Source organism: Spea bombifrons, chromosome 2 (genome assembly GCF_027358695.1).
Source record: "Spea bombifrons isolate aSpeBom1 chromosome 2, aSpeBom1.2.pri, whole genome shotgun sequence".
Classification (NCBI taxonomy): domain Eukaryota; kingdom Metazoa; phylum Chordata; class Amphibia; order Anura; family Pelobatidae; genus Spea; species Spea bombifrons.
Window position 1 is genome coordinate 43,013,091 of NC_071088.1, and position 26,621 is coordinate 43,039,711.

Genomic DNA, 26,621 nt, shown 5'->3' on the forward strand with positions numbered 1-26,621 from the left:
TCCTCCTTATTTTTACTGCATAATGGAATCTTTTCCTTATCTTTCCCTAAGGGGAGCCTAACAATGGATTACCAAACCTGTTATCGAAGGCTACACACATAACAGAGTTTCAAATTATAATTGTATCTTATCTTTACATTATTGTCCTCTATACTGCTTTGTTAGATGAACTATGTCCCGAAGAGCAACAGCTGTAATAGACCAAAGTGAAAACCTGAAAAAAACATAATAATCACAAATATGTAAACAAGCAGGTTCTGGTAAGCACAGTGATAATGTATATAACAATTGACTGGGTGCTGCTAACAACCAATAGACAGAGCTCCACAGTTGTCTCTAATTTGTGCTCCAAAAGGATGGCTTCAAATGGAGGACACAAGGTTTCCTGTATATGTATCTGCTTTCAAGATCCCATCAGTGGTCAATGTGGTATATGTGGTATATGAAAATATACCTTCAATAAATAAGTAGAATATCCACACTTACATTAGAAACCGGATCGGAACTCCCAAAATATGTTCTTAAGTCCGAATCCCCAGAACACTGCAGTCCTTCATAATAAAATTGTTCAATTACACGGTGATGATTATCATAAAATAGCAATCAGACTAGCTTTATCTTGAGTATAAAACTCCTTAAAGGTAGTATCTATATGATCTGAGCTAATACAGACTTTATCTTTTGTTTCTATCTTATATATTCTAGCTTTAAGATTCTGCTTCTTAAGTTGGTATGACATTCATTTATCTGCCCAATTTCCCATGTAGTACCATTTCTGTTTCATTCTTAAGAGTATATTATTAGCTCTTGCTGTCAATTGGTCTCTAATCAGGGATTAAACTGTATCTATTTCTATTACAAGCTCAGCGTTCACAGATCTTTTATGTGCCCTCTCAAACGCTGAGAGCTTGATATATAATTAATTTTATAATTATAAATTGTCCTCTTATAGTACTTTTATTCGCACACAAAACTGTGGGTAAGGCTACATCCCCAGTGTTGTTTTCTTGAAAAACAGCTCTGAGGCTAGCTAAATCTGCTCTAAATTATATTGATTCAATAACAAAGCATCATTCAGCCTCCATGAGTGACCGCTAACCTTATAGTTATCTCTAAATTCAAGAAGAACAGGGTTGTGGTCTGAGCAGGTGACAGTACTTATCTTAAAACTTTTGCATAGAGCATGCCTTAGTCAACATCATATCCAATCTAGCATTTGTTTTATGGGAGAAGTGGGTGCACTCCCTATCGGTTCATACCTCCCAACATTTCAAAATGTGAAAGAGGGACCCTTTTTTGTCAGCACAGTCATGCATATTAAAAATAACCAACACATTGAATTGAATTCCCATGAGGCTCAGAGAGACATCCGACTTCCATGATGCTGGCTGAGCATCATGGGATGTGCAGTTAACAGTAGATAAAGCTGCAGATGTTAGCTGTGAATTACAATTCCCATTATGCTCAGCCAGCCAGGTGTCCACCATAATGCTGGCTGAGTATCATTGGAATAGTAGTCAACAGGACCCTTACATACTGCCCTACACACACATACATATACGCTGCCCTTACACACACCACCACTAGATGAAGACAAAACGGAGGGCAAGACTTACTGCCCTGGTGCAGTTCCTTGATAGATTTTCATGAGTTAAGTTAAGTGTTTGCCTGTCATGTGATGCCCATGGGTCAGGCCTTTTGTCGACGATTGTCTTTGAGCTAAGCTAGTTTGGAAGCCCACACAACCTATGAGTTTAGCGCACCTTTTAATAACAGTATAATAGTCAAACTTGCTGGCAGCAGGCTGAGTTTTGCAGTTCTGAGCTAAATTTGTATACTGATGCCTCAGGTGCTATTGGCTTTGGAGCCTATTATCAGGGTCAGTGGTGTATGCAAGCATGGCCTAAGTCATGGAGTGAGTCCTGGTTGTCACCATTGAGCTGTGGGGTCAGGACCTCATTAACAGCGCATTATATTTCAAACTGACAACATGAATGTTGTGCATGTTGTTAACCATTCCACATCTAGCTCTCTGCCGGTATTGCCCTTGCTGAGACATCTGATTCTTCGTTGTTTACAGTTTAATATATGGGTTAAGGGTAGACATATTTCTGGAGTGGCTAATGTTATCGCGGATGCTTTGTCTTGTTTTCAGTTCAATCGATTCTGAGAGGCGGCTCCAGGGGCAATGGCGGATGGTCTTCACTGTCCTCCTCATTTATGGACCCTGGTTTCTCAGGCTGATTGGGCAGGCACTATCGCCGCAGTCAGTCAAGGCATACTGCTGGGTGTGAAGATCTTGGTGGTCCTTGGCAGAGAATTCTGCAAGTTTTTGGATCGATGACGGTAGGAGATGGGCCCTTCTATCATACTTGGATGAGTTAAGGTTAGCCGGCTTATCTGGTGTTTTGGCAGAAGGGGATTTGTCCACTTTGTCATTTATGTTTCAAGCTTTGGGTTGGCACAATGTTACAAAGGAAGGTTGTAAGATCATTAAGCGTTGGAAAAAGTTCCGTTGGCCTGATCGCCAGCGGCCTGTTTCCTGTCCTTATTATGGTTTATTCTTTTACAGGTACCTGTGGTTGGTTTCTCTGGCTATGTTTGTTTGTTTATGGCCTTTGCATTGGCCTTCTTTGGAGCATTTCACATTGGTGAGCTTGTTTCGGCTAGTAAGGCCTTCCCAGGTGGTATTCAAATGTCTAATGTCTCATTTCGTGGTGGTCAGGTGTTTGATAAGATTAAGCGATCCAAGACAGATCACCTAGGTTGTGGTAGTTTAGTATCCCTCAGGCCTAAGGGTGGTGACTTCTGAGGCCTTTCTTTAAATTCGAATACCAGTTGGTGGCCCCCTACTGATACATCATGACGGTTGCCCTCTTACGAGGTATCAAATCACATTTGTTGGTGGGGGTTTCGGGGTCTCCAGAGTTGGTTATTCAGTCCAATGGTAAGGCTTTGAAAAGGTGCCGTAGGAAGGTAAATTATTCCATTTCTAAATAGGCGGTGCCGGCGTTTCATGTTGAGCGCCGGAATATGATGTCATATTTCGGCGCTCAGCTGTGAAGAGCGCACCATGGCAGAGTGGGAAGACAGATGCCTCGCGCCCCCACCGCAGGACTCCGGCAACAAGGTAAGTAGGGAGAGGGGGGCAGTGGGAAGGGGCAGAGGTGGTAGATAATGAGAAGGGGCAGAGGGGGGAGGCAGTGAGAAAGGGGAGAGGGGTTAAATAGTGAGAAAGGGGGAGAGGGGATAGATAGTGAGAGGGGGTACATATTGAGAAGGGGGAGAGGGGGGAAGGCAGTATCTGGTACGCTCTGTTTCCATACATTATTATTGTATACCTACAATAGGGTTTGTATGTCCGATTCTGTTTATTTGATCTATACCTTCAACGCTGAGTTAACATGATTTTCAATTGATCTATACCTGCAAAGCTTGGTTTTGTGTTGATTCTGTTGATCTATACCTGCTATGCTATGTTTCCATACATCATTTATGCATACCTGCAAATATAGGGTTTGTGTGTGATCTATACATGCAAGTGCTGTTTATATGTGTTTGATCTATAGTTCACAGGGAGGAAGGAAAGGAGAGGTATGGCTTAGTGAATGAGGGACAAAGGGACTGGGAATGATTTCAGGGGAGAGGCCCTCTCAAAGTCATGGTGAGGGTGAGAAGGGGGGAAGACTGCACTGACTATCACAATCTTCCCCTAATCTGCAGTCAGTGTGGCAATTTTTTTTTGGTGTGGTAGCGGAGGGAGTGATTGTATGCTAGGGAGCGTGGAGCAGGGCCCAAGGAAATGTCGGTGTGGCAGAGCCTGTCCTGGTGTGTGTGTTGGTGTGGCAGAGCCTGTCCTGGTGTGTGAGTCTGGGTGGCAGAGCCTATCCTGGTGTGTGTGTTTGGGTGTCGGTGTGGCAGAGTCTGTCCTTGTGTGTGTGTCAGTGTGGCAGAGCCTGTCCTGGTGTGTGTGTGTTTGGGTGTCGGTGTGGCAGAGTCTGTCCTTGTGTGTGTCTGGGTGGCAGAGCCTGTCCTGGTGTGTATTTAGTCATCTGTTTTCTGGCCTTTTACTTTCTGTAGGAATAAATTGAGCTATTTAATTTTTACTTATCCAGAGATAAAACGCCCTCCTGAATTTGTAGTCACTTCAGAGGACAAAACATTCTAGGCCCAGAAATCTGGTATTGTGTTATTTACTCTATTTCAACCTGCGTATCCTATTAAAAAGGATTAGTGGCAGAGCCTGTCCTGGTGTGTATTTAGTCATCTGTTTTCTGGCCTTTTACTTTCTGTAGGAATAAATTGAGCTATTTAATTTTTACTTATCCAGAGATAAAACGCCCTCCTGAATTTGTAGTCACTTCAGAGGACAAAACATTCTAGGCCCAGAAATCTGGTATTGTGTTATTTACTCTATTTCAACCTGCGTATCCTATTAAAAAGGATTAGTGGCACTAAATTGTGGCTTCAGGGGTCCCGTGTATGATGACTTTTTTTAGTCACATTGCTCCGCCTAGAGGATTGGCTGAGCGTCGCAATTCAGTTGGGCTGGTCTGAGGTCTGAGTTTCTTCCCTGCTGTGCTGTGAGTCTGTGACTGACAGACTCACTCGTCATGAGGGTGATCTGACCAGCCAAGGCCCAAGGAGTGCCACTAGTACCAGCTAAAAGATTAGTTACTGTTTTGAATCTTTCATTAAAGATATAGCACTTTATAAATTGCATGACGTTATGATTACTTTATTATATATTTATGTAATGCTAATTGATTACAGTGACAAAAGCATGCTGAAATATGACTAATAGACAACAAGAAATTGTATATTAAATTTGTCAGAATTTGCACCTCCAATGGAACATGTTCTGTGCAAATGAGTTTGGACATTTAAGAACAGAAGCTGAGAAGACTGATATGCATCTGAAGAAGCTGTCCATAGTGAAATGCATTGTGAGTATCGACATCACACGGGGAGGATCCAGAAGAAGACATCTATACTTTCAGGACAAAAGCCAGTATCTGCGGTAGCTCTGCTGTAATCTGGGGATTTGGACTATAGAACATATTTTGGGACTTCAGATCCAGTTTTAATGTTAGCCCTTCTATATTGATGTGCACTACTACCTTCCTTTTTTCTTGATCTATTATAACAAATATATCAAAATATAGCTTCTGTATTTTACCATCAAGAACAATTACATATCTGATAACGATTCTGTTGTGACCAGGTTTTATTGTGAAAGCATTTTTTACCTGTGTGCGGTATATCTTAATAGCTTTTACTTGAGAATACTGGGTGCCTTTCTATCACGTGCAAAGTTCTATTTTGAGGTATTCTTGTTATTCAGTGAGTTCAAAATCCCCAGATGTCTGGCATACAAACATAGAAGAACTAAGCTGACGTTGTGGGCAGTACCACTGACATCAGTGGGCGATCCAGCCGACATAACGGGGCACAGGTTATTTTTAATAAATATGTGGGCAGTGGGGCATGCCGTAACTCTGTTCCCATGAGCCAGAGTATAACCACATTGACCTGGAGACCAGGAGAAGTGGCGCTTCTGCCTGAGTCTCCGGCGAAACATGAAAAGTTCCTAGAGTATGCCCATGGTATTGCAATATTACATGTAATATTACATCCACATCATGAAGGGGTTAAAACCCTAATTTACATTGCACTATAAAGGGCCACTCAGCCCTTCCTGTGGTAGAAGCTTATTTGAACTGGCCTTTTAAACTATATAACATTGCCTCTTTATTAATAAGCACCAAAGAGTAAGCTAAAACTCCATATCATAAAATATTTTGAAAATAGGACAGCCTTAATATGTCTTTAGACTTGCGAAGTAATGTGTCTTGTTTACTACTACCACTATTATTTATAGTGGGTGCATTCATGCCCCTCCACCCACTGTTAAATATTTTACAAAAATTATAAAATTAAAATGTCATGGCTGTTTTAGTAAGCATGCATGTATCTAAAGACATATGAGATTGTCTCATTAGCTTGCATCTGCTAATTTAACATTGAAATGACATAGGCTCAAATATTACAACATGGATTACCTCAATTCTATTTCAAATCAAACCACAGTCATTATTTCTTTAACAGGTTTTATAGTAAGGTTTCCAAAAAGTAGTGCTAACTCAACTGGCCACAGGATGGCAATGTAATCATGGAATATGAAATTATCCAACTATACTGTACAAGGGGCATTTTGACACAGCACATTTCACTTTGCTGATATTAGCTGATATAGTGAACCCGTTTTGCATCTCCTGTGTTATTTTGCGAGGTTTGTGAATGTATCATCATATTTTTCTGTGACCATTTCATACTTTGCTGCAGTTTAGGGTTGGATGTGATGATGATCAAAGGACTTAGAGCTGAGTAAGAGCAGGCTAGCAATATCCTGGCATCGTTCATGTTGGGGCTTACATTGGACATGGTTAGGGTGTAGATCCACATGGCATTGTCTAACCCAAACAGCAAAACGTACAAACAAACCAACAAAATGACTGCTCGAGATGCCTTGTATTCGACTGATCTCCCTTTATGTCTGTCAGACCTTCGGATGCCTTTTATGGATTTTTCATGTGATATTAACAGATAGACAATATAACCGCTTGCTAACGTCATCAGCCCTATAAAAATGAAATCTCTGTTGGTAAAAAATGCCCCATTAAGGATGTAAGTAAAATAATTCAAAAAGTCAATATTGCAATACACCACATGCAACGTATAAGGAGAAGTTGTAAAATTCCCTTTGGCCCTTGATATTGACATGCTGTATGTGTACATTATAATGTTTATGATCCATAAAATTAAAATTAGGATGGAAATATTATGAGTCACTATTTTTTTCAAATAGGTACATAAACCACTTCTTGGAGTGATTAGGAGGCACTGGTAACAGCTAAGTAAGCTGGTGACTGAAATGGACATGGCTCTGCTTACTCGGTAAGTGTATATGACAAGCTTGCACTCGACATCACTGAGTAAGTTTTCCATCCCTATGGCTTCTAAAGATTGAGGAATAACACGGGAAAGAAGAACAAGAAGATTTACTATGGAGAGAACCAACAGGATAATATTGGCTGGGAGGAGCTTTTTCTCGATGATCCTGAAGCAAGTAAACTGAGCGATAATGAAAATGTTCCCGGGCACACCAATCACTAATAGTAGTATAAATCCGATGGCTTTAAAGAGAAGATGCAGATCCATTATAGTTCTCTTAAACTGTTGTTTGAAGCCTGGAATGAGAACAACTACTTATTAAGTCCAACATGCTTGGCACATTTTCACCTATAAATTCCTTGGGGTTTTTTTTTTTTTAGATTTTCCTTGAGATTTTGGCAGTTCACCTTAGGGCCAAATGATGGAACATTACTGTGACATCCTCTCCCCCATCCTTCAATCAGGGAGAGGACGTCACCGAACACACTGCTATTTTGCCATAAGGTAAACTTCTGCCAAAACCACAGCACTTTTGGTGACATCCTCTCCCTCATTTAAAGGATCGGGGAGAGCACATCAGCGGAAGGGCCATCATTTTGGCGAAAGTTCGCTCCAGGTTATGTATGTATGTATATATGTATATATATATATATATATATATATATATATATATATATATATATATATATACACACACACACACATTATTATGGTTTTTTTTTAAGAAAAAGAGAATTGACATAGAAATGTGTAATGCATACATCATCAGGTTGATAGTCAACTTAATTATAGAGGTGTGTAAAATCAGGTCATAATCTAAAACTGGGGGTCAAAAGCTTAGTTGTAATATAAGGAAGAGGGTGATAGATAAGTAGAAGAGCATACTAAAATAATTGGTAAGAGGCTGTTATAGTGAGGCTATCCTGAATTTAATCCAAATGTTTCTTATCTCTCGTCAACTTATACCTTTCAATGATAAATAATTTGTGAAAATTTCCTGTGCATCCCATCCATGTGTTTTCTTCATTCAGATAAAAATGATATTTTTTGTTTAAAGGCAATCAGTAATATAATAGTTTATGACAGATATTGTGTTTGTCTACAACATGTTGTAAATAAAAAAAAAAAACTCTAATAATCAATTAAACATATTACAGCCACAAGGGTACAGCCTGTTAATAACGCAAGTTATTTTACACAAAGATAAGTTAGTTAGATAATAGACACCTATATAATCTATAAGAAATATAGTGATATTTTATTATACAGTAAACTTATTATATAATATAATCATATAATATATAATACTTATATAATATTTGAATAATCCATAAAAAGTAAACATCTTCTCTAAAGACTGCTTCTTACTAAAGATAAAGAATGTGGAGACATCAAAAACTGTACATAGGAAGAGTGCTCATAACAGCTTAGAATCTACCATTTTACAATCACTGCAATATATTATAAATAGTTGTAATGCCTGCCAATGTCCCAGCTCTATACTTTAGAAACAAGTCTTATTCTATGTACCTTAGCACAGCAAGTGTCTGATGATGTTTTATTTCAGTGAGTTTTGGAGTGTAGTTAGTATTTATATTTTTCTTTTTCCATTAGGTAATTCCACAAGGAATTAATTAGACCAAAGCAATTAATAAGGACACATTCATTTCCATTAGTAAACTCTATTCATTAGTAAACTAAAATGTTTCGTCTTTCTTTAACCTCACCATTAAACAGATCTATCATGCATGATAAAATTCACAAATATGATTAAAAGCACAAATGGCTACTCACTAATTAGGAAAAATACTTAATTACAAAGCAACATTACTGGCTACAACCTTGTAGCTAAATGAACAATTCTATTCAAATGTAGGCACAGGGGAGGACCTGCTCTAATTTTAATATATTTTACCTTATGTTTTATTGAGTGTTTTGCATACAATTCTCTCTCTCTCTCTCTCTCCACCCTACCAGCATTGTCATATTTAACTTTATATGTGATCTCCCTTTTAACCAGCCCATCAAACATATTGGGTGTCTAATGTATTCCAGCTGTGTTTATTCCACTCATTTTCTAGGTATACCCTTTCTGTAACTGGACAGAAAGTAAAGGCCAAACTATGAATACTGTCCAGCAGCAAATAAACCACAGGAGTGCTGTATGATGCTACACTTAACATATGTCATCCTTACTAGATCTAGAAGTTAAGGTGCAGCCATATCTATCCACTAACATAGTGGGAGGCAGTAGCAGGTATTAGCCCACTGTCCCTGACAGCGAGTTTACCATTCTACTAGCCAATAAGCAAATGTACTTGCTCTCTTCCTATGGCTAACAAGACACAACTCTGTACATATTTAAAATATTAGCTGAAACCGTAGTGTAACAGGGTTTTGGATAGACTCCCTGTGATTGTTAACCCTAGTTAACTCCTTACCCACTGCAGTCCAATTCTGAGCTAATTGAGGCCCATAAAAGATATCAATTCACACAGGCATTGGTCATGTTGGGTTCATCCACCATTAAAATTAGTCAGTAAAAAACAGTCTCCTAATTGTGGACTAAGGTTCAAGATGCCCTCTTGTGCAACAGGTAGAGATAGCTCAAACTTACCACTCCGCCAATCTGCAAGCATTCAGGTGCCTGCTCCTTCAGCTACTGCTGGGCCTTCCTCACTGCTCACAGCAATCTCACCCAGAAGGGCTTGCTCTGAGTCTTTTCTTTCCCAATTCTAGGACTCTCTATGGTGCCTTCTTCCAAACCATTGCTACTCCTCATCTTCAGCACAGGCAACCGACAGTAGATGGTTCCTATGCCAAGCCTTCTGGCCCTTTTATGTTGTACATTGGCAGCCCCTTCAGCATAGACACACCTTCGAGAAGGGTATGCTTCAATCTGTCTGCCAATTAATGCTTCCCAGATACTGAAGAACCTTATCTCCAGGTTGGATTTCCTGGTACTTTACTTTGATATCATATGTACCTTTGTTCAGTTCCTCCATTTTTGCTTTAGCCTGAGAGGCCAACTCATAGGCCCTGTGAAGATTCTGTTTGCCAGTCCTCGCATACTGGAAGTGTGAGCCCGAATGTGTGCCATCTGGGGATATTGACAGCCAGACATCTATTGGTAGCCAGGTTTCCCTTACAAACATCCGAAAGTAGGTTGAGAATCCTGTAGACTCATGCTTTGTGCAGTTAAATGCTTTGTGCAGTTATATGCATTTACAATGGCTTCCACATGCTTACTCCATTTTCTTCAAAGTTCCAAGAATATATAGGAGGGTCAAATTAAAACTGTCAGGCTGACCATCGCCCTCTGGGTGGTAGGGCGTCGTTCAGGATTTATGAATCTGCAACATGTCTAATAGATCTTTGATGTACTTTGTCACTGAAGCCTTCATGTCCTGAACTCCAGGGACTGCTGGGACAAGGCTTGTCCTGTCCCTTATCTCCTTATTCCTACAAAAGACTATTATCATTGTGTGGATTTCAAACTTAAATTTCCATCATGGGTATATGTGAATAAGGGAATGAATGAATATATGTGAATGAGGGAATGAGTCACATAAATCAATACTAAAGGTGGGCTTAGTGGGGGGATAAACATCCATAGTGCTTGCTGGGGGCAATACACAAGGGGTCAACGACAAAGCAGTGTGGAAAATACAACATTTATTTATGCCTGTATCAAAACCCTGTGTGTGACTCTGAATAAAGTTCCAGTTTCACCCTATTCTTCTTGTTCTTCACTTTACACTAAGCTTCGGCTAGTGGTTTGGGTGACTGGTGATTGCGTATATTATGTTCCTCAGCTCTTTGGAAAGCTGGTAAGCGTGGAAGCAAGGTTCTGACGGAGGTACCTAGCCAGGGTACACAGGAGGTTCTGTCACACCCACCTGTTCAGCTTAACCCTAGACTGCTCTAACACCGGCTTGAAATATTGACACTTGGGGCCCAATTTGGAAATTTCTACTTAGGGGTGTACTCACTTTTGTTGCCAAGGTGTTAGACATTAATGGTTGTGTGTTGAGTTATTTTGACGGGACAGCAAATTTACACTGTTATACAGGCTGTTCACTCACTACTTTACATTGTAGCAGAGTATCATTTCTTCAGAGTTATCACATGAAAAGATATAATAAAATATTTACAAGAATTTGAGGGGTGTACTCACTTTTGTGAGATACAGTAAGAGTGACCAATGAACCACACTTATAGGGCATAGGACCTTAAATATAAGAGAGCCTCAGGACGAACACATGACAAACTGTCAGGACTGCCACCGCCCGATCTGCGGAAACAAATGCACCCAGCAGGCCCCACCTTGAAGCCTCTATTATCACCCTTATCTGGCATTAATAACCCCCGTAGACCCAGACTTGGGCACCCAAAAATATCCATAGACTTCAACTATGGCCCCTGTAACCCCAGGGCGAGCCATGCAAAAACGCCTTTATTGCAGTGACTGGACAAATTACCGACCCTCTATTGCCCCAACTGAACCCACACAACTTTTCCAAACACATCCATCTTTGACCGCCGAATCTTAAAGCGCAAAGAAAGTTCCTTACACAGCACAACATGATTTTATATATATGATATTATTTATTATTTTTAGTAGTGTTGCTATATGAGTCCCTCACTACAATTGCTTGACTTTTTTTCACTTTCATTTACATCCTGGGAAAAAAAATGTTGATTTGCGAACAAACCTATTGATGTTTACCAAAGTGTCTGATACAATTTTGTCTTCCGGGTTTCTTGTCTCCCTGCTTTGATTAAGTCCCTGAAATTGTTGGTTGCCCTTCCTGGTCTATGGATGCCAGTCGACTTTTGTTTCAAATACTTGTAATGTTTCATGCCCCTGATGCTATATTAGAGTGAAGATAAATAATATATTTTTTTGGTTTTTAGACAGTTTTTTTTTTATATGGAAGGGAGACAAGGAGAGTTTAACAGATTTTTTGAGTTATTTACATCAGAATCAATGGGGGGATAATATTAAATACAGATTTCAGTTGACACACAGATTAATTTTTTGCATTTGGAGATATATATTGAAGATCAAACAGTTAAATCAAAAAAAATTTAAATGTTAATAGTTTCAAAATAACTATTAATTTCAATTTCAAAAATTTACAGTTCTTGCTGAAACCCTAACTAATGCCAGAACCATCCTATTACCAAAATTAAGTAAGGATCATACTGACCCATTTTACAGTAGCATTGGAGCAATTGGACTTTGTAAAAGGTCTTCATTCTGTCAAAGGAAGACGTACAGCAATAGCTGCAGTAATCCATACCCAACAATCCTAAACAAAATGTCCCAAAATATTGTTAAGGTTTGATGCTGAAAAAATATTTGATACCATTGCATGGCCACCTCTCTTAAAATTTGATTACATTTTTGTAAAAAATATCTAAATCTAACCACAATCTCTATAATAATCCAAAAACCACTATGTCAGTCATGATGTTCACATCACTGTGTGCCATGTTTTGCAGCATGGGGCGTGTCCTCTATCCTGACGGTGGCTCCCGGTTGATGGTTCAGTGATGGATGCTATGGAGGGCGGATTCAGCAAGAAGAGGACATAACTGTCCATGACTGGGATAAGCTTAAGCCTCTGACCCTAAATAACTCCTGTTTATCGCTCAGTCAGTGCTTGTGTGTTCTAAGCTGTTTTATCTGCCTTGGTACATGCACCAATTCTTCTTACACTTGTGCTTCAGCTCACTGACCCTGCTTGACCCCGTGTGAACTCCCAGCTATTGATCTTGGCTTGACTTTGGATTATCCTGGGTATCTCCTGTCCTACCACTTTGGCTTGTTTGACCTCAGTGAACATGTTCTGCCTGCCTTGATCATTGGACTGTCTGACTGTATGTGTGCCCTACCATCTGGTTGTTACTGCTCTTGGCCTGCCCAGCCCTTGTGGCCATAAGCCCTTGTCTTATGTTCCAGCTGTGCCTGTGACACACTATAACAACTAATGGACTTGATTCAAATACATGCCATCTGGGCCGTGGGGTTTGCCAGGGATGCCCTCTGTCAACACTTCACTTTAATATAGCTCTTGATCCTTTGTTACAAATATTGATATCCTCCAAAGACTTTAAGGGCTTTAAGGTGGGCGCTCTAGAATACAAATTGATTGGTTATGAGGATGATGATATACGCCTATATATTTCAGACACTCACATTGTTGCACTTGTGGGGCACCGTAATGGGATTCAAAATGAATATTGACAAAACAGAAGCATTAAATTTAGGCCACTCCACCATGTCTAGGAATACTTTTGGTTTTCACTGGGCTGTATACTAAATGAACTAATCGCAGTAATGGCAAGGAAAAGAAGCCTACAATGCTGGATGAGACTGGTGCTGCCAACGCTTACTACTTTTAAATTTAACTGTATTAATTATTATTCCACATGGACTGAGTGTGAGGGTAAAGGAAAAATCAGCAAAAAATATTTACATTAACACACTGGATGTTGACCTACGAGTGAAGACAACATTTCAATATACCTCATGGTACAGGCTACATTTACTGCACCAGAAGATATCACAATCCATAATCCACTGTTTACAACTAAAAACGCTGTCCGGACTGCGGTGACATACGGACATGGTGCAGGGACATGGTGAGGGGTAGTTGAGAGTAGCAGTGAAAGGGCTGAATTGTTGGATATTGTTCCCGACGCAGCCCACCAGAATCCGTATGTTTCATTTGCGGTGCCCCTAGGGGTGCATCTTAAGATGGACAATAAGAAGGAGGAGGAAGAGAAAAAGCGCAGGTACAGGAAGATCCCTAAGATGTTTGGCAACTGGCTGAGAGCATTCTGCAACTTGGCTAGTGTGGTGGGAAAGAAGGCGCCGGACAAATGCTCAGCGCTGTTTCATTATTTAGATGGCATTTGGGAGGTGTATTATATGTACTGGGGCATGGCGTGGTGGAAGTACGATGAGCAGTTTAGGCATCGCCTCGCGGCAAACCCAGGGATGCAGTGGGACCAGATGGACCTGTCGTTGTGAATGAAGTTAATGATGACGCATAATAACTGGTTCTTCGTCAGCAGTTAATGGGAATAGTTTCTGTTGGCTCTTTAATGAGGGCCAATCTAAGTTGGATTCGGGATGTAAGTTTAAGTATAAGTTCTCAGATTGTGGGGGTGCCCACAACCTCAGCAGGTGCTCTAGGAAGGGAAATTCCTCTGCATCGGCGAGTGCTACCCTGGCAGCCGGGATGGCTGCCTCTGGGTCAAATGCCAGTGAATTTAAACACGATGCTACCGTGGCTAGTATGGTATGTCAATAGGGAGAATGTGGTGCTGTTAGAGGTTTTGCAAGTGGGTTTTATATTCTGTTTTGGGATCTTGTTAGCAGGGATTGTTATAAATTTGAGGTTGGTCTTAGAATTTCCATATGTAGTGAGGGAGAGGTTGCATAAGGAGGTGCAGCTTGGGAGGATGGTGGGGCCATTTGCAGAGGGGCCATTGCCTAATTTGCGCGTTTCTCCGTTGGAGGTCGCTCCTAAAAAAGAAGTGGGAAAGTTTAGAATAATTCAGAATATGTCCAATCCCTATGGGTCATCAGTTAATGATGATATTGATAAAGAGATGTGATCGGTTTCCTATGCATCATTCGACCAGGCTGTCAAGTTGGTTAGGCGGGCTGGGCCGCATGCACTGATGGCTATGGCAGCTGTTAAATTGGCATTCTGGCTATTGCCTATACATCCAGAATGTCATCATTGGTTGGGGACACTGGAGTGCGTGACGCAGTCGTTTGGGGTTCCATTGGTGGCTAATAAGACTGAGGGTCCGACTACGTGCCTTGGTTTTTTAGGCCTAGAAATTGATTTCGAAAAAAGGGAATGTCGGCCCCCACAGGAGAAGTTGAGGGTGTGACAAAGGTTTGGGAGGTATTTGGGAGCTTCGGTCTTTAATGGGTTGTTTGAATTTTGCGTGTAGGGTTAGCCTTTTGGTTTAAATTTCAAGGGTGCAGGGATCTGATGAAGTTTTTTTTGATCGGGCAAGCTATGAAAGGTTTTTGGAAAAGAAGGAAGATGCCGGATCAGAGGAGGCCATTGTCAGTGGACAGCCTGAAGAAGATAATTCAGTGGCTTCCACAAATCCGTTATTCGCTATTTGAGGCTAGTTTATTTGGGGCGGCATTTGCGTTGACATTTTTTGAGGCTTTTATGATTGGAGAGCTGGTGAGTCAGAATAAGGTGGGCAAGGGTGGTTTCCAGATGTCTGATGTTCAGGTATGCGGATACGTTGGGAAGGGGTTGTGAGGTGGTTTTATTTCAGTTGGGGGTTGTGAGGTGGCCTTATTTCATCAGGCGTGATATGCCCCGTCCGTTGTTGTCAGTTGAATTTGCGGAAGCTGGGGATACGTTTTACTTACATGAAGATGGTTCAGCGTTTCGGTAAGGTTTGGAACCATCGTAGTTTGGGACACACTCATTTAGGATTGGTGTGGCGAAGGAGGCTGCACAGTTGGGTTTTGGGGATGACATTGTAAAGAAGATTGGGAGGTGGTAATCGGTGAGATTCTGGTCCTATTTGCTCCCTGAGCTCATGTTATAGTGGGTGGTCCTGTTTAAGGTTTTATTGGTTGTTAACGTTCTTATTTTGCAGGTTTAGTTGCATGGATTGTGTGACATTTTTATATGTCTTCTGGGCCAAATGGAGAGCCACAGTTCAGGAATGTGGTCCGCAGTTGGGCTTTCTGGAGGCACAGATCAAGTTGAAGTTGTTTGGTTTTAGGGGGTTTGAGTGGAAGGATGTTATGGGTGAAGTATTTAATTTGTTGGGTACAGGGAAGGCCCCTAGTATTTTGTTGTTGCATGCTGGGGGGGGGAATGATTTTGGTTTGGTTCCTCAGAGGGAGTTGGTAAGGGAGATAAAGGAAGATCTGAGGAAATTAAAAGACAGGCTGTCGTGGATTGTGTTGGTGTGGTCGGAGGGGGGTGTCATTGTTATGGGGATGATTGGAAAGCAATGCGGGAATGTATGCACTGTATTATGTTTGGTGGCAATTCTGACAATGACTTTATTGTGTTAATAATTGATTGTGTTTTGTTTCCCATGCATATTAAAATATGGGGCCAATTTTTATCCAAAACAGTTTATGTCCGTGTGTTCATTTGGTTGGATGTTATGGTATTGAAAATCCGGGCCCACAAAATCGATGATTGCTTCATATATATTTAAACGGCCTGTCTTCCGAGTAATTTTTAATCACTCAATAAATTATATTTTTACCCTACAGATTTATACTATTGCATCTTCCTTCTCTGACTTTTGTTACTCTCTTCATGGAGCCATTAACCATAGGAGGGAAGTATCAATTGAACCCTTCTATGAATCTCTGTTGATTTTCTGGATGAATTGTCATATTTATTCAAAAACCATTCTATATTTTTATTAATGCACTGATGGCTAAGGCAGATGTTAAATCGGCATTCTGGTTATTGCCTATACATCAAAAATGTCATCATTGGTTGGGGTGTTTTTTCAACCCGAGGCCCCACACACAAGAAATTATCCAAATAATGCACAATAAACTATCTACCCTCCTCCTGCTTAACCACCCACTCTAAATATGAACTGAACATGAAATGGAACACCCCCAATCAGAAGGCACAGGTCTACAAAATAACACCCTTTTGCCATAAGTTAGACCCTGGTCCACTGTAAGTACTATTTTTGTGAAGAGAAAAAGTAGCAATAGCTCAGCCATAAAGCGGTAGATCCTCACAGAGCAGGGCTGTTGGGAATTTTTGCCCATTCATCCACTAGAGCATTTGTGAGGTTAGGCACTGATGTTGGACAAGAAGGTTTGGCTTGCAATCTCCGTTCCAGTTGATCCCAAAGGTGTTTGTTAGGGATGAAGTCAGGGCTTTGTGTGGACCAGTCAAGTTCTTCCATACCAAACTCATCCAACCATGTCTTTGTGGTTGCTTTGTGACTGTGGCACGGTAATGGTGGAATGTAAAACGGTCTTCCCCAAACTGTTCCCACAAAGTGGGAAGCACAGCATTGTCCAAAATGTCTTGATATGCAGAAGCATTAAGATTTTCCTTTACTAGAATTAAGGGGCCTAGCCCAAATCCTGATTTCAATAATAAACAGGTGTATCCCAATACTTTTGTATACATAGTGTACATCTTGAAAAAGGAAAATATTACAATATACGGTATATCATACATGCATAATACAATGTTCTGGGTTCTATGAAAGCTGTTGATTAGTATTCCTGCTATCTCATTAACTGTCTGATAAACCAATCAAATTACCACCACTGCAAAGCCCCATGATGGAGCATTGTGGGGACAGCAGTCGGCACAGTGCACCCGCATCACCTTGGAAGGTGAGATTTCAAGGGCCTGTATCCCCGTTGGCCCTCCTGTCATTTTCAAGAAATAATAAAAGAAGAAGCTGGTTATAACAACATTTTTATTTTACCAGCACAAGGATGAACATCCAGTAGTCGGACAAGAACAAGATTGAGGAAGCCATGTAAAGTAAACAAAACTAGCTATAAAATGCTGGAATGGATTGGATCCTCTTTGGATCCACACAAAGAAAATGCAACTTTTACCAACTTGCCAATGTCACATAAGGGGTTATGCATAAATAAATAATAGTGCGATGTATGTCAAGTGGTCATGTCACAAAACAATGGAAAACAACTGAGTACATTTGCACTTAAAATTGCATACGTTCATTGGTACATGGTTAATCTTTTACAAATATATAAATATTAGCATATGTGCCCATGATTAATTATGTGTATTTTTTTTCTTCTTTTTTCCTCTTTTCTCTGTCTCTCTTTTTCTTTCTCCCTCTCTTCCACTTTTTTCTCTGACTTTTTTCTTTGTCACCCTTCCTCTCCCCAGAGCATTTGCTCTGAAAAAAAACAGCAAATCCGGTATTTGGTGCCCTACCTTATGTAACATTGTTTAAAGCTGTTTTTGACAAAAATGGCTAAATCAAATCAATGGTGTTATACCATTATATCACTGTAAACATACTGTATTTGCTCGATTAGAAGACGACCCACCCCCCAACATTTGACTATTATGTTAGGAAAACAGAAACAGCCTGAATATAAGACTTAGGAAATTTTTTTTTACTAATAAATAAACTATTTTTTCATATTTAATCAAAACTAATTAATCAAAAATGATTGAGACAATGCATTTTTTGTTTTTATTTCCTTTTATTTGTCAACCTGCCCCCCAGTTATTCACATCTGCCCCCAGATATGCCTTACATCCCCTGATATGCCACTCTGCCTCCCAGATAAGCCTTATTCCCCCTATATGCCGCTGCCCACCAGATATGCCTTAAACCCCCCTATTTGCCACTCTGCCCCCCAGACTTACCAATGTATCCTCAGACTTGTCCCCTGTGCTCTAGACTCCCTGGTGTCTAGTGGGGGCAGCCGCTGGGCGCCTGCACAATTTACGTAGACAGCCTACGCTTCTGGATGGCACTTCTGCCGCGGCTTCTATGACTGACCATGGGAAGGTCATGTGATGCCAGGCTGCCAGAGAGGAGGATCCAGGTCCCCTGCATAGCTATGGGAGATGTGGATCTTAGTCTTACAGTCAGACCTCTATTTGAGGTCCGATTATGAGACGACCTTGAATTTCCGACCAGGGGTACGACCAGGTACTTGTCTTATATTCAAGAAAATAGAGGAATACATACATTACATTGAAGTACATTTTTACAGCATTTAGCAGAGTTACCTTCCTGCACCATATCTTCTCACTGTCAATACTTAATTCCAACAGTGGGACTTTGCTGGTACCGGTACTACTTCCTAGCATAAATAGAAAACAGAAGGCAGGAATCTACATAACTCCAGTTTTTTTTCCCACTCATTCTTCTATTATAAAGATTGTCCAAACCTTACTTTTATCGATGTAATTTATTTGCACTATAATTGTGATGATGGCTGTTTTAAAATGTAGTTTGATTTTTTTCAACCGTGTGAAGTTAGGTCATCTCAAGAAAAGGTGTCAGAAATGAATGAAGCAGAAAAGGCCAAGGGATAATTTTACTATCCCTTACCCAATGGTTACATGTGTAAGTGTAGCGCCACCATTATTCTGAGCTGTCTGTCGTGGTTGTATCTGTAGAATGTATTTGTTCTTTCTTGTTGTTACATATTAAAGTTGTTTTGATTTTTTTGTTAGTCTTTATTATTACAACAGGACTAAGTGCAGCATACAAGGTGCCAAAGAACACCCGAGCATCTGAAATAGCTGGGGAGACTCTTGAAACTATTAGGGTATAGATCCAAATACAGCTATCTAATCCAAACAGTGCCACATAAATTGTAACAAGTAGCACTACAGCTCGGGAAGCCTTGTACTCAACACTTTTTCCGGGGTTTTTGTCGGAGCTGCGCATGCCTTGTACTTGCTTCCCATGTCTGTGTAATGTGAATACTATGTAGCAGCTGGCCAATGTCATAGATCCTACGAAGGAGAAATCTCTCAGCGCTATAGCTATTCCATTGGCAACATAGGATTGAAAGGTCATGAAATCATGATTGCAGAATTCCAAATGTAGAGTGTACTTAGAGGTGGTGTAATTGCCTATGGCACGGACGTGTATCAAGCATGATGGGTAAATTGCAATATTGATGGACCATAGGCACAGCATAATCCATGGTAAATTGGGTGAGATCTTTTGCTTTAAAATAAGCCAAGATTTTGAAGGTGGTGCTAATATTACACACTGATTGCAGCTCAACAAACTAGTGACACATATTGTCATGCCCCTGCAGATCCTATACATAAATGAAAATAATTTGCATTCAGTATCATTTAAGATGTTCCTTATGCCGATTGAATGGATGGCCTGAGGAATTCCTTTGGTGATTATGACTAAGAGGTTTACCAAAGCCAGCATGGTAAGGATAGCATTAGAAGGTAACAACTTCTTCTCTGTGATTTTAGTATGGATAAAAATGGCCAGAATGAACACATTACTAGGAACTCCAATGATGATCAAAATGATGAATCCTATTGCCTTGAAGATCAGACGTACTTCGAATTCCATTTCTAAAAATGCACAAGAAACACTGTGTTAGTCAACCTGATGGCTTTTTCTGTGTATGATATTTCTATTAATTACCTTAATTGCAAATCTACTTAAGAAACACAATAATGGAAGTTTAACAGAAAAATTAAATGATTAAAAATTCAAAAATACCTTCCATTTTACAATCACTATATACACTTTAATTATTCTATCAATTAGGATGTTGTATTGAGATTTATTAGCACACTAGAGCATAGATGGCATTCACTTTATATACAGCCCCTTCAGTGAACAGCTGTGCATAAATTAGTGTGTCAAGAAGTCTAGAGTTCATGCTACCAATCCATTACGCTATTGCAAAAAAATGACTTATTACTCATTACAAAGTTACTAATATCTACCGTATTGGCTCGGATATAGGCCGCCCCCGTATATAGGCCGCACCCTAAAAGTTTGGTGCTTTTTAAAAGAAAAAGTTTTTTTCTTTAAAAAAGCACCAAAAAAAAAAAAAAAACATTCTGCCACTCTGTGTCCCCCCCCCGAGATATGCTGCCACTGTCCTCCCTCCCCGAGATATGCTGCCACTGTCCCCCCCCCCGAGATATGCTGCCACTGTCCTCCCCCCGAGATATGCTGCCACTGTCCTCCCCCCCGAGATATGCTGCCACTGTCCTCCCCCCCCCGAGATATGCCACTCTGCCCCCCCCCGACTTACCGGAGCAGACTCCCGGGTGTCTTGCGGGGCCGGCAGGGGGCATCTACGCAATACGCGTATACAACCGGAAGTTGTATATGCGTATTGCGTAGATGTCCCCCGCCGGCGCCCCGCAAGACACCCGGGAGTCTGCTCCGGTAAGTCTTGGGGGCAGAGGTAAAACGCATCGTGTGGACGGTCACCGGCTGCGGCGATGCGGGTAAACAACCCGGAGGCTGTTTACCCGCATCGCTGCAGCCGGTGACCGTCCAGACGATGCGCTTAGACAACCTCCCGTGCCGGCACCACCCCCCGCCCCCCGTGGAAAGTGCTGGCAGGGGATGCTGTCTGAGGACATCCGAGAGTAGGATGCAGGTCCCCTGCACCGCTGCGGGGGATCTGTATCCTAACCCCGCTGCCTGCCCGGCGCCCGGGACTGCATGTCCCGGGCGTCGGGCACTAGACCCCGAATATAGGCCGCACCCCCACTTTAAAGACTTAAAGTGGGGGAAAAAAGTGCGGCCTATATTCGAGCCAATACGGTATATCTTGTGACCTTGATATACCCAATTCATCGAAAAGCCATTGAAAATTATGCACTATATAATTTTTTTAAATTAACATTCAGATCAAATGGAATTAAATACAGTCATGTCAAATGTAGGAAGGGAACATTACTGGAATATTTAAACTTATATTATAAAATAACTACAATATAGACTTGTGCAAATGTACACAAAAAACAATTCAGATTACATTTTTGTTTTGGTTAATACATTTTTGAAAAACAAAATTTGTTTTCTAGCCTTACGGATTCAGACTAAATTCGGAGGACTATTTCCATTCAGAATTGAATGTCAATCACCCTCAATCATGCTCTCTTATGCCCCCTCATACTTTTTCACATTCTCATTTACGCTCTTCCACACTCTCTCTGGTTAACAGAGCTGGTACCAGGAAGAAATGGACAGGAGATAGGGACACGGAAGCAGTCAGTAGAGAGGGTAGTGAGACATTGAGGTAGAATGTAAGAGAGAGTAAATGTTATTTTTGCAAATAAAATGCAAGCAAAAATTTGGAGCTCTCTGCTCATTTTCATTTGATTCATTAGAGTTGCTCTTCATTTTTAGACATTTGTATGAATTACCGAAATTGGCAATTTTCATTTAAGTTCAAATTTGTAAGATTCTGAATGCACAAGTCTACTACATTATCTACAGAAAGAATCATAAGAGACCTTTAATCCATAATTTCACAATAAATAAAGATACATTTGCTATAAGTATAAAGTATAGTGTGTGCTTACCATACTGCACAACATATTTCTCTACATATTTCTGCTGGTACATGGGAAATCAGGTTGTCAAATGACAGAATGGTCTACCCCCTGCTAACTGGGGACAAAACATATCGCCCCAAGCTGAGCAATGTAATGCGAAAGTGTTTAAAGTGCTTTCACATTCAGTGACAACACTGGAGGATCCCTTCACTCTGACGGAGACCCAAAAGAGTCCTAGCAGGTTTCCCTCCTTCTAATTACTCTTAGTATGATCAGGAAAGTTTAGTTGCACAGCTCTGCCTCCAGATCACAGTGTGATCAGAAACCTTGAGATCACTAAAGCGTGCTGCAGTATGAGAAGTCATTTTATGCTCCATGAGCACTGTGCACTTTGGTTGCAGAGGGAAACCCTCTAGTGATATCATCATGTTCTCTGTTACAAAATTGATCCTTGAGGTCTGAACAGAGGGTGCATGGGATCTCTAGTTATGGTTTAAAAAATATATATGTCAAAAATGTTTTTTTAAAAGTATAAAAGAAAGGTAAAAAAAACAAAAATAATCAGCCATACCACCTTATTCCCTCACCTAAAAACATAAAATCCGTAATAAAAATGCTGTCACTCAATATATTTATTTATTTATTTATTACACGTGTTCCAATTTAGGCCCATAGCTTCCCCAGAACATTCCGCACTTATGCATGTAGCTAAATAGAAATTGGTTTGTTTCTGCAGGTATGCATAACCTGGGTAACAAATCCAAAGAAGCATTGCAAAGAGCGTTTAAAAAGCAGTTTTTTTTTTCAATGTGCAATACAATGGGTTGTCTACTTTTTCAGAAACATATAGTTTTATGTAGCGGTTTTGAGATCTGAGAACATTATTGAAGTTTCTCGCTCAGAACACCAAATTTGTAAATATTAAAATTTGTAAAATAAAAAATATGAGCAAATTTAAATATTTGTCATGTAACGCTAAAATTAAATTCTAGACAAATTCTAGAGGTGGACTCAGGATGGGTATATGAATGTATTTGGGTTTTTATTTTACATTTGCATTAGCTATGTAGAAGGAGGTAAGACTGTAAAACAATTTTAAAAATAATGTTTAAAAGGTTTTAATATTAAATATATAGATGAATATGATCAAAACGAAAGCTCTACTTGTCTAGATATATATATAATTGCTTTGGGTTTAGGAAATTACAGTTGAACAAGGAAACAGCAGAGATGTTGAAAATGCTGTAAAATGTCTTCGTCAACAAGGTGTTAAGGAAAGAGTCATCTGCATTTTGAAATATTGTCATTCCCATTATGCTCTTCTTAGCTCTGTGTTTTTACTAAACACTTTAGTTTTAATGATCTTGCAAAAAAAGGGACATAACTTACGCCTTAATATAACACAACACATGTCTTCTAATTGTAAACTGTAGCTCTTCAAAAGTCATAAAATAAAAAACAACTTTGTTTCAAATTACTGGCCATCAAAACTCAATTGTTTGACAACACATAACCACAAATTATAAATGCATGTTTAATGAGATTAAAAAAAAAAACCAGATACTGCTACAAATACTCTTTAAAGTCAATTAACTGTCTAATGCAGCTTCACCAACAAACAATGCATATTAAAGTACTTTGTTAGTACTTTAATATGCATTCTTCAACATGTTACTCTAAGTAATAAATAATCGTTAGGATAAGCTGCAGATCCACAGCTGCAGCACACTGCCCCAACTACATTTTATGAAAGGACGCCGCTTTCCCTTCCCCCATTTGAGCCAGTGGTGGAGCTGACTAGAAGTGAGTATACCACAAGTAGGTAAGGGACAGGGTATAATCCAAATGCATAAGGTGATTCTGCAGAAACCCTCAATGCATTTGAACCCAGATTTTCAAGCACAGATGGAGTGAGAGAAGACTAAAGCATGCATATAAATATTTTAAGTATGAAAAGACCGATCAAGGTGTCCTGGTTCCCATTAGCTATAACTATTATATTTATACAAAAGATATTACTCAAATCCAGTTTGGATAGCAAAGTACTGTAAGCACTTCAACGAGTATTTGTTTACTGAAACTTTTAGGAGAAATTGCAACTCCATGGCACACTGTCACCTCCATGGTCCTGTTTTTCAAACCACTTTTGGGTGATTAAATTTTTCTTAACATGCACACGGAGGATATCTTTAGGGCCCACAGAGCTGCTACAAGAGCCGGCACTGTTAATTTAGACCATGACCTTTTTTTTTTAATCCATTCAGTTGGAAAGTAGGTAGTTATAAAGCCTAGAAGACCTACATGTGCAATAAAACTCTCCGCATCAACATTTAAGGTATTTGGATTCTATGGTTTCAACTAGACCAGGGCTTCTGGTATTATGCTCAACTTGAGTGGATGTTGCTCTAAAATTTAGGCACTACTAACATGTCAGCGCAAGATCTTTTGTTCTCTCAACATGCTCTTTGGCCAGATCCGCCATAGCACCTTCACTGAAAAACCTAAATTTGCTTTTATATCTTCAACAAATCTCTAGTGATACTTTCAATGTTTATGGCTTCTCATAATATTCATAATATTGTTAGTCAAGGCAGTATTAAAATGGACTCTAATGTCTTAGGTGCTCATGAAAATTATGGGAAGTGTAGATTATAGTGTATGTTCGTAATATTTGCCATAAACTAACACAGGGGATCTTCATGAAGAAATTACAGCTTGTACAGCTTTGTAAAAGTCTCGGATTCATGTGTTAAGGGACGTGTGTTCATTTGTCTTCGCTATTATCTGGTGAAAACTGTTCTTCACATTATTTCAATTTCTGTTTGACTACATGATATATCTAGACATTTCACTAATCTATCATACCCCAAGGGAAATCAAAAGAAAGGAAAATACATTATAGACTTCTAAGACAATTATAAAAACAATCTCTTTGGAATTGAGGATCTACAAAATTACATTTTAAAGCCTTCAAATATATGAAGTCTTTATTAATAATTCTAATTATTTCAAGGGTTATCTGAATATGATGTGCATTTGCATGGATCGATATCCTTTATGCTGTTTTTTTTTTTATTATTCAGCATCTTATATTATTTGTACAATGAAGGACATTTAGAAAATTAGTAAATGTTAAATTTAAATAATAATATAATAATATGTGAAAATTGTGCGAACCAAGGCCAGAAATCGTTTGAATTTTAAGTAATTTCTATAGTTAAAACAATAATAATTCTTCTAAATAGACAAATAGGCTAGAGAAGACATTTCATTATAATAGGATGAAGGTACCTATCTTAAACATATCAACATTTAAGAATAAGCAAATACTAAAGAATGCTTTCATTAATGAATTACCGTATTTTTTCTAACTATAGGATTCCATAGATTAAAATATACCAATTTATTTTTTACCAATCATAGTCTACACTTTGCTATTTTCTTACTGCATTAGCAATGAAGTTATAAATTATTTTAATCTTATATTCAGAACAAAAAATTGTAAATTAAAAGAGAGAAAAAAATATTTTAAACAGTATGAACGGATGTAAATTGTATCAGTATTAACATACTCCTTTTATAAATTTTCAATCCCTTTCTGTACATCTGGTTAATACAAGCAGAGTGTCCGATCTACAGAATGACTTTTAAACTGCCTTACTGTGTAACTTGATCAACTATCTCACACCTATAGTTATGCAAAATGAGGCATTAGTGGAAATCTATTGTCAAAATCATCAAGAAAAAATATATTTGGATAGCTTGTTTTGCTAAAAAAAATGTCTAAATTTTGCATTGCCTTTTAACCTCATATTAAAAAGCAATTGTTTCTTGGATGTTTTATATCCAAGGCTGTTATTACGCTTCTTCTTTAAGACTATATCCCTCTTTTATGCTAGGTTTAACAGGCCTATATACTGGAATTTGATTCAGGTAATTATTACTTCCTCCTATTTTGCTGCATCAGCACAGTAAAGCAAGGTAGTCAAGAAGTTGATGAACCAGGGAGATTAAAACAACAAATTTAAGATAAATAAGATAATTTCAGGATAAGTAAGATAATGTCAGCAACTAGATACAGTACTAGTCATACTACACCATATTTGGTGCTGAAAAAATAGAAACATCCTAAACAGGAGCATCCAGTGATTGTACAATATCTAACAAAGTTATCACATCTCTGATAAGCTCCATAATATATAATATAAACATATAATAAAATTTATACTGTTTATGTTGCCTTATTTTATAATTTCAATTTTCCCTGGTTGTTTATTTTGGTGTGAGATATAAGGGGATTAGAAACTTACCAGAAGTGCAATAAAACGAACAGGCAGTAACTGGCCTTCAAGGCAATGACAGTCCAATCTACTATTTATATTTCTTTCCGTCATCAATGGGAATCTGGGGAAAACACAACAAATATCCTCTGAGACGAAATCAGAGAGTCCAGCTTTAACTCACACCTTTTATCAACGTCTTAATTTGCTCATTAGACTTACTAAAACTGAATCTGAATCCTTTGGGCATCTAGCAGTGGTGTATGAAGATGCTAGTGATGTATTGCCATGTTAATGTAGCTAAGGTCCAGCTAACTTAAACATAACTACACCAAGG

The 26,621-nt window shown here is 39.3% G+C and overlaps 2 protein-coding genes across 2 annotated transcripts; both read right to left on the reverse strand.

Moving 5' to 3' along the window:
* Nucleotides 1-6,243: 6,243 nt before the first annotated feature.
* LOC128473644 (olfactory receptor class A-like protein 1) lies at nt 6,244-7,221 on the reverse strand. The gene has a single exon (XM_053455895.1). It carries the CDS (start codon nt 7,219-7,221, stop codon nt 6,244-6,246), a length of 978 nt encoding a protein of 325 aa, XP_053311870.1.
* An 11,737-nt stretch (nt 7,222-18,958) lies between these two features.
* LOC128473645 (olfactory receptor class A-like protein 1) lies at nt 18,959-20,049 on the reverse strand. Its single transcript, XM_053455896.1, has one exon. The coding sequence runs from the start codon at nt 20,047-20,049 to the stop codon at nt 19,087-19,089; it is 963 nt and encodes a 320-aa protein (XP_053311871.1). The 3' UTR covers nt 18,959-19,086.
* Nucleotides 20,050-26,621: the final 6,572 nt, after the last annotated feature.